We start from the raw sequence: 9,753 nt of genomic DNA, 5'->3' as shown, positions 1-9,753 counted from the left end.
ACAGGAAAACACACCCAAACCTCCGAATCCTAAATAAATGACAATTTCTTCCAACTAGATTACAAGTATGACCTCTCCCACTTAGAAGAAAAATGGTGTTACAGCTGAGGTTGGGGACAGGGGAAGTACGCACCAAAGAAAGAATACTAGGAATAAAATCCGTAGCCAGACATCCCAGCAACTTCATCTAACAATTGTAACATAATCTTATAATGCACTTCTGAAAATCTCTATCAGCAATGGCAACAAAAGATACTCTTTATATTTACAGGGGCAGCATAATCCTGAAAATACTTTCAATTATCTAGTTTTTACCTTAAGCACTCTGGCTATCAGACCTTCAGAAAATGAATTACTATGACAAGCTAGACTCATTATGAGTTGAAAATAAAACACACATTCTTACAAATAAATCTAACATTTGCAATTTGCAGAACATAAAAGTAGTACACACACAGCTGTTTATTTTTTCTTAATCATCCGTCATTTCTAGGCTCCATTTTGTAACATTAGGTAAGCAGTGTTCTACAGTACACACAAGTTAAAGCACAATATACTTTACATTAGCAAAAAAAACCCCAAACCCAACCCTAAATTAAAATATGCAAGTTGTGTATTAATATTGCACCAACAGGACTGGCGTTTGAGGTATCCAGATTTTCTTTAAAAAGAAAAGATACCCAAACACCTGCTGTTCCAACTGAATGACAGCCAGAAGTTAGAATCAGAGTTAACTAACCCTTAAGTGCCAGTGCCTCTATATGACAATTAAGTATTACTTGGCACTACAACAAACATAGCCCAATGAAGTAAATGCAAAGTTGTCACTCAACATGAGTAATCTTGCACAATACAACCTTTGCGTTTTACCCTAAGAGCAAGCAGTGTGTCAAACCATTGGCAAAGAACATGCCAGGTAAGCTTGTAACTTCAACTAGGAAAAACTTCAAATTCTGCAATAATAGAATAAAATGGTGCAATATAAAGAAAACAGTGAACAATCACAAATGGTTACAACAAAACCCTCTATTTAATTAATACATGAAAGTAACACTTCTGATACTTTAGCTAATATTTACTTAAGAAATTTTCTTATGCATTGTCTGATTTGTTACTAATGGGCATCTTTTGCTTGTACACTGAAAATATTTGCATGCTTTTTCAATAATTCACCAGCAGAGTTAACTTTGTAAAGATCAGCTGGCATTGTCTTATCTCATTTATTCTAATTTCCTGGACATGTCCCTCCTTTAAAAAAAAAAAAAAAATTTTGTTTTCCAGATAAAGCTTTCAAGTTTCCACAGGAATTAAATACATCATGATATCCAGGGGCGGGGGGAGTGTTCTTAGATCTTATTTCCATCTAGAGATGCATTAGAAGTATTGTTTATCATTAGGGATGTATTAATTTTTTCATTTAAATTCAAACAATCACAGGGCATGCTAAGAAAACCCCTCATAGTTCAGGCCTCTTCATGCTTTATCTTTGTCCAAAGGACTGAGGAAGGATGTGGGGAAAAAAGTGAAGGGGGGGGAGGGGGTGGGGAGGGAATCAGAGAAACATCTGACAAATCCTTACAATTTCAGAATTGTTACTGGGGGGCGGGGGGGAGCTCTAACACATATACAGCATATCATCGATTTTCAGTTCCTCCTACAAAGAAGAAAGGAAAAGGTACTGAACGTTTCCCTTCAAGATACAAACAGGGACTAAGTGCATGGAGAAAACACTCTTCAACACATGGGTGCAGAGGATGGAGGAGAGACATCAGGGGAACAAGCACACTCAGCAGCGAAAACGACCCCAATTGTGATGCAACTCGGATACCAAGAGAACCTTGAGACCAGTTAATGGCATCTTTACACCAAGAGCTAACTGAAACAACTTAATGGGTTTCTCTCCCATAAATGGGGATCCAAGTTCTTGGCTTATTGTTAGTAAACTTTCTCCTAACAAGAGAAAAGATACTCATACGGGAACTTTGGAATTAGAAATAGAGAAGAATACGCTTGGCATCTTTGTCTTCTGGGCATCCAAAACAAGGAGACACCACCACTGTAAAACAGATGTTACTGCAAATAAAGTTTTATATATATATACACATAGATTGTAAAAGTATTCTGATGGAAAGGTTTGCCAAAAACATGATTGTCTAAATAACTATAACAAGAGATCATAGAGGGGAAAAAAAATGTACTAAGAGCAGTATCTGTATTTTTTTTTTTTTAATACATTGAAGAAGTACCTTCCTAACAGCAGTCTGCTTGTTGTTCAAATAATTCTTTTGATAGTATCTTCACATTGTCTTTCTAAACTGTGGAACATCACAATCACAAGTCTCAACCAGTGCTTCTGGTTGCAGATTTACTCTGTATTAAGTCAATTTTACTTATCATCACAATGCTGAAAACAAACCCCAATTTCTTCACAGTATTGTCCATCTTCTGCAGTTTTTCTTTTCTTTCAGTGTTATATGAATGTGTACCTTTTGTCAATGACATTCCAGCACCCACTATACCCGACTTCCTTATTTTAAACTTTATCACAGACAGCGCCATGCTTCAGATACAGTAGTTTGACTACTTTGCTTGCTTTCTTTCAGCAAAGTAAGAGCTCGTGTCATAATTATGATCTGGTTCACAAAGGGAAGCTAGTAACTAGAATTGGGACACTTAGGCTGCAAATCTGTTTCTCCCAATTTAATTCTGCCAACTGGAATGAGGCAGCACCTACTTCTAGAAGAGACTGCATGGCCAGCAGCAATTAAGGTTTGAGCTAGATTCTTCTCCTCATACAGAACATCCACCTCTAATTTCATTTCAGAGCCATAGTGTTTAAAATGAAATATCAGACCCGGTTTACTAAGAAGCTTCTGAAACAGAAGTTTAGCTTCATCACTCCAGTATTCCCCCTTGGCCGGAACTGTATCATGTAAAGAGCAAGAGTGTGCCAGGCGTGGTAAGACAGATAGACTTTCTGGAATAACTTTAAGTTTATGGATATCAGAATAAGGGATGCTCTTCAGAAAGCCATAATCAATAAATGTAAGAACAACAGACTGGCTTGTTACTTCACTAACTTCTGCTCTGTTCCACTGTGCTTCCAGCCCAAACTTGATCAAGCAGCTAGCACCAGGAGCCACAAGTTCTTCTGGCAAAGCTGGCAAGTGGTCAGGAAGGTCAGAGAGCAGCAAAGACAAGTCTTTCATGCAGTCAAATAAGACTTCAAACTGGATGCAGAAGTTTGAAGGATCACTAACTGCAGTTGCAAACCCAGGATACCTTCTGCCACTCTGCAGCAGCATCCACATGACTGAATTTATCTTGAATGATGTCTCAAACTCCTTACAGTCTGTATTACTGGATTTTCCTGGTCCAACAGTAGTCCGACAATGACTTAAGAGCTGGTTCAAATACTCCTGAAGCAGAATTTCCCCTACTAAAATATCTACTTCCCAGATATGAGAGGATTCCAAATATCTCAAAAACAAGATCCGTATTTCACAATCCAGGAGTGCATTTACTACATGGACAAACTGAGTTTTCTTCAGTTTTTTAAGCCAAACCCATTTACAAAACACAGCTTGTTTAGGAATACTTTTAATTTTGTCACTGAGCATCTTTGCATTATTTAAGGACACCACCTCATGCTTGCCATAATCGATGAAAAAAACTAGCATTAACTTCTCCCTGACAAATTTCTTTACCACTTTTGATCGATACCACTTCAAGTTCCTTTCAGATTTTGTCATACATTCCAATCCTTCTTCAATGTCATCCACTCCAAGCAAATCACTTCTTTGTGCTTCTCTGACAAGCATTACATTTAACTGCCGTAATATTTGCAAATTTCTAAGTAACTGTACATGAAATTCTCCACTCTCTGAAATATTAGTTACTTCTGCTCCTTCTACCTGTCCAGAATTTAGACCTTGAGGAAGGACATTTAAGGGTGTTTTGAAAGTATTTTTCATCTTAACAGCCTTAGTTTTACTTTGACCACCTAAACCATTCCTAGACTTTCTATCTGGAGGATTACCATTTGTAACCAGTATTTGCTTTGGCCTGTTTTCTTGATTATGTATTGGTGTGTTTTGCCACCTTCTCCTGCCTTTTTTCTGCAGAAGGTCATTAGACATTGACCTTCCATCACAAATTACATCTATTTCCCACTGCTCTCCATGTTGCTGTAAGAACTTGCAAGTGACTGGCTTGTTATTTATTTTGCTTACAAAATAGGAAGTACTTTCATTAGTCCAGCTTTCATCAGGAACAGTTTTTACTCTGCTAAGGAAACAATGAACACTGAGCCTTGGCAAAGTTAAGAACTTCTTCTGAATCCTACAGATTTCTGAAAGGCTTACAACTGCTGCATTACCATAGTCAATGAACTCCACCTCAAAGAAGTTTCCTGACTGCAGAGTTTTAATAACTGCTCTATAGTAAAAACAATCAGTGTCATATTCCGCTACAATGAGATCCCCTACCATGAGCTCATCTAAGCAATTTTCACGATCTACATTCACCATGCTTTCATTTAATTCTTCTGCTAGTTGTATTATTAAGTTTTCATCCTCTGCAAGCTGAACATAGAAACTTGATGGACTATTCATATGAGAAATATACCCTGCTACTTCAGAATTCACCTGAATATCACGTTGAGGAAGACTGATTAATTTAGGTATATTTTCGTTACTCCTTTCCTGCTGACCTGTATAATTTAGTCTTTCATTGTGAGATTCAGAGAGAGCATTTACAGTTATTTCCTTTGAATCTGAAGCAGGATCACAGAGTGAGTGAGAAGCAGGCTCTCCAACCAGAGGTTCCTCTTTGTGCTCCAGAACAGTAGCAACGGTATTTCTAAAACCTAGGTCTTGACTGTCCTGTAAAGTTAGCGGTTTTGAGGACCCACTACACAACTTCTGTGTGCTACATGTAGTTTGCCCTTCATCTCCACAATTTTCTCCAATATCTGTCTGATAATACTTATCATTTACTTGGCATTTCACTTCAGTTTTCAATTTAACTCTTTCAGGATTTTTAAGTGTTACTTTCATTTCTTTGTCATCTTCCATGTGACATACAACTCCTTCATTACCTCCAACAAATTGTTCCATATAATTTTTCGGTGCCAATTCTTCCAATATTTTTTCTTTGATTTTCTCACTTACTTTGAGCTGTCCATCATACAACTCCACAACAATCTGTCCATCTGATTCTCTGGATACAATTACAGCTTTCAGCAGTTTACCAAGGAATGCTTCCTCAAACCATCTAGCAACTCTTGCTGGAATTTTTGTCTCCTTAAGATCTGACAGACAGCATTTAATAGCTTGCATGGGCGTGAATATTAAGTCAGTGGCAGAGTCTGGAATAGGCATCAACTGGTCTCTCTCTACTATATTCTTATTTCCAAAATCCACAAAGTCAGCACACAGGTAAGATGTCGATTCCACAGGAAAAGCCAAAGCTCTATAAAAGAGACCATCTTCAAAATATCTGGCTACACATAATCGCGTACTGCTGGTATCACATTTCGCATTATTTGACATTTTACTTATGACGCTAACCTTCTTCATCAATGCCTCTATAGTTTCAGTGTTTCGATTAAGCTGACAATAGAAATTTGAAGGACTCCGTATGTGAGTTATATAAACCTCCTCCTCACTTCCAACTTTTATATTAAATGACGAGTAGCAAAAACTGTACAGGGAACCCAAAGATGCAAGGTTCCTCAGACCAATATATTCAGACTGGGTGACACCACATTCTCTGAGGAATTCCTCTGTACTAACAAATGGAGTCTGTAAGTCAATTACATTACATAAACAGTTGGGACTTACAAGAATAAGAGCATAAACTGTGCAAGTCAGTGGTCCTCTAGAAGCAGAAATAAAGTCTTCAAAATGTCTACGCACTTTTTCAGACCAATTAAGTGAGTCAGTCTGTAAGGGTACATTTTTAAGTCCACATCGAAATGCTTGACTTTCCAGAATCAGGAAATCTGGAAGAACAGCTTGAAGATCTTGAAGTAAAACTCTTTCCCGATAACCATAGTCTACAAAAACCACATCAACTTCATTTGTGGACACCTGCTGCACAACAGTTGCTCTGTACCACTTCCCATCTTTGGGACGTTTAACAACACAGGCAACCTGTCCAGTTTTGTAAGGACAGGTATGGTCTTTATAGTAAGCCTGAATTTGTTCCATTAAATTATTTAGCTCTGGCAGCTTACTTTGCAACTGACATGAAAAATCTGTGGGGGAAACAATGTAAGAACACACCACTTCAAAAACAGCTCCTGGTTTAAACACAAACTCTTTATAAAATAACTTTTTCTCCTGTACTGATTTACAGCTTTTAGAGATACCACCTTTTCCAAAACAGGACAGCACAACAGATTCTCTTAGTACCGAAGGCACCCTTAATGACTTTTCCTTCTGAACTAACTCTCTATTTCCAGATACCTTATTTTTATGAATATTACAGATGCTCTGTGCATTTACTTTTTTTTTTTTTAATTTGTGGGGATTCAGGGCTTGACTTTTTTTTCCCAAATTTCGAACAGAATCTGGTGTCTTACCCCAGTATTCAGCGTATCCAGCTTGAACCATACATGTGGCAACATCTTGCTGCAAACCACTCTTATACCGTGCATTAACAATATACTTGTTGTTTTGCTTTCCAATGACATGAAGCCGGAGTACTTTGTTAAGCACAACCTCTTTGAAGAAATCAGTTTCCTTTTTAACCCACACATCATCAACAGGAAACGTACAAGCAAGTGCACAACACATAGCTAAAGCTGGTAAATCAGAAAACGCAGGAAGCAACATTTTCACATCATAACAGGGTACTGTATCTGTATTTCCAAAGTCCAAAAAATAAACAGTAATATTTACATGAAGCACTTCAATGACAACACCCCGATAATAATGCATGTCTTTGCTATACCGGGCACAGCACAGAAATCCAGGTTCTGGGTTTTTAAGGACCATTTCATCAGCTCCACATCGGTTATATGCATCTGCAATATTTTTCATCAAGGCTTGAAATTCATTCTGATATTCACATGTCTGAACCCAGAAGTTAGATGGATTTATAACATATACCACATAAGCAGTATGGAAAGAATTCATTTGCATTTCTACTCTTTTGCAGTGGCTTGACAAAGAAATATCCCATTCAGGTAAGCAGTTTTTTGTATGTTTCCTTCCAGTACAATTGTTAAATGAACTGTATCTCTCATCACATGGTTTGCAGTTTACTGCAATACTCCTGATGTTTGTTTCCAGAAGTGAGACACATGATGCAGCTGCCTCATTCAGGTTTTCTGGATGCTTAGCATTAATTCTAAGATTTTGATTTTGCAGTGTAATGTAATACAAGCGTTTAACATCATCGAACAGATCAACATGGACACACACAGAAGTTTGTCCTATCAAGGCCTGTATAAGTTCTTCCAGCTGAATTTTTATTACTGTTTCATCCTGTCTACCAAAACAAGACAGCGCACATGGAAATGAAGTCATTGGTAATGCCATGAACTCTACTTTAAGCTTCTGAACGCAACTAGATGGCACAGCTTCAATATTGCCAAAATCCATAAACCAGATTTCCACATGGTCAGAGAGAAGCTGTTTTATCACTCCTCTATGCCACTGTCCGTTTTGCCTTTTAGCAGCACAGAGTAGCCCGAAACTATCAAAAGATGTATTATTTTCTGTACTGATAGCTTCATAGTACAAATGCATAGCTCCTGTCAAATCTTCCAGTTCTTTCTGCCATTTCTGTACCTGACAGTAAAATTTATTTGGGCTTACTGCAACAGTTACTTTTACATTTTCTTTACTGCCAACAGGTAGACGTGGAAAGAGATCATCTGGAACTGGCCAAAAATCTGTTGGTTTCTCAGAATTACTGAAAGTAAGCAATTCCTTGACTGGATACTTCTGTTGCAACAATTGTGGCACTCTCTTACAAAGCATTTCTTGGGGAAACACTCTTAACGTTTCTACAATAAGACAAAATGAATCTCCATCAATAAATTTTCCTAACTGCAGTTCAAGAACATCGCTAATGATCTTTGGTACTTCTAGAATAAACAGTTGGTATGGTGTAACAGCTTTCACATGACCTGCAATCTGTAATCCTACCAGAGATGAAAAATAGTTAATGGCTTTTGGACCCCATTTTTCTCCAAGAGGAAGTATGCTTGCAAAAACACCCAAAACCACCTTTGGAGGCAGTTGAAACAATTCATCACAAGCAGAAGCAAGATGAGTTTCCTCAACCACTAGCACTTGCCCAGTGTCTATAAGAAAAGCCTCACAGATATTCTCTCTCTTTTCCAGAACTCTTCCTCTATGCCATTTTCCTTCCATGTCTTCCACCAAGCAAGATCCACCAATGTAAACATTATCTTTTACTTTGAATACACGTTGTATTTCATTTTGTAGTATGTAATAGTCAAGCTCACATCCTGCCTTGTATCGAGCCTTGAACACTATAACCAAGCACTCAGGATGGCATTCGATATGAGTTATCTTCAGATTCATATCTACTATGTTTGGTGAGGGAGTCAGATATTCCATTCTGTCTGCAAAGAAAAGGAGTAAGATCAGCCTGATAATTTTCCATACGTTTTCTTTGTCAACTAATTCCTCACAGGAAATTTGTTTCCAAAATGCTTTAATAGCATATTATCACACTTCTGGTTAAAATGTGTACTAAACATTTAACAACATCATGTTTTATGCAACTGGGATACACTTGACACAATTCTCTTTGTAAAGACATGTTCAGATAACATCTGAAAAGAAGTACCTCTGGACTTGCTCTTGTGGCTAGACTAATTTTACCACTTGAGAATAATTCGTCATCAGAAAGCTGTCCTCAGAATAACACAGAGAATTAGAGATTGTATCAGAAAACTTGGGGGGGGGGGGGGGGGGGGGCATAACAACATGACGTCAACATGCAGGGACGCAGAACAGGACAGGACAGATGACCAGGAAGATAACTGTATTCCTTCTCAAATAAAAGTATTTCTGCTAAAAGAAAACAAGAGTGGAAAGCACTTCATGTAATTTATACAATCTCTGCTCATCTCATAAATGTTATTTACATTCAGTGAATTTAACTGCAAATCTCTCCAAAGGAGACCCAATTCAGTGTTTCATTGCACTGGACTTACAGTTACAAGGAGAGTTTACCTGCAAAAGTATTTCCAGCCTCTTTCTTTTTAATATGTCAATGACCAAGGATTCTCACCCTGCTTCTTCTGTGTAAATCACTTCAAAGCAATGACACCTCATAGCTCTGTGCTTTACTGTTTACTTAATCTGGCTATCTGTACACTATCAGGTATAGCTGTAGCATATTTTAAGTTTTTCATAATTGCAAGGACATACAGAACACATTATCTACGTCCAACATTTCTGCACTGCCAATCAACTAACAATTGTGCCAGGTGTGTTTTGTACTGTCTCAACACTCCAATTCTGACAGTTTAACTATCTTCAAACCCTTCAGATACTTCTCTGACCTTCAGCTACAACCTGGTCTTCAAGATCAACTTCCAGTTACCTTCAGATCTGTCAATGGATCTGTGATTTCACATTGTTTAAAAAGGTTGTACATGACCATAATTTAATCAAGCAATTCTATGAAATAAACGGGTGTTCTAACAAAGTAATCAGGGGCAGACAACATCTATCAAATGCAAAGACAGTGGATAAACACACAAAG

At 37.7% G+C, this 9,753-nt stretch overlaps 1 protein-coding gene across 1 annotated transcript; it reads right to left on the bottom strand.

Moving 5' to 3' along the window:
- Positions 1–2,651: 2,651 nt before the first annotated feature.
- On the bottom strand, positions 2,652–8,609 carry TDRD15 (tudor domain containing 15). Its single transcript, XM_075708505.1, has one exon. The coding sequence runs from the start codon at positions 8,595–8,597 to the stop codon at positions 2,652–2,654; it is 5,946 nt and encodes a 1,981-aa protein (XP_075564620.1). The 5' UTR covers positions 8,598–8,609.
- Between the last annotated feature and the right edge of the window lie 1,144 nt (positions 8,610–9,753).

Source organism: Pelecanus crispus, chromosome 3 (genome assembly GCF_030463565.1).
Source record: "Pelecanus crispus isolate bPelCri1 chromosome 3, bPelCri1.pri, whole genome shotgun sequence".
NCBI classification, from domain to species: domain Eukaryota; kingdom Metazoa; phylum Chordata; class Aves; order Pelecaniformes; family Pelecanidae; genus Pelecanus; species Pelecanus crispus.
Note: the sequence above shows the minus strand (reverse complement) of the source record. Positions and strands in the feature narration are given on the sequence as shown.

Excerpts from the sequence above, each read along its gene's own strand:
- TDRD15 (XM_075708505.1), bottom strand. The coding sequence starts at position 8,597 with ATGGAATATCTGACTCCCTCACCAAACATAGTAGATATGAATCTGAAG.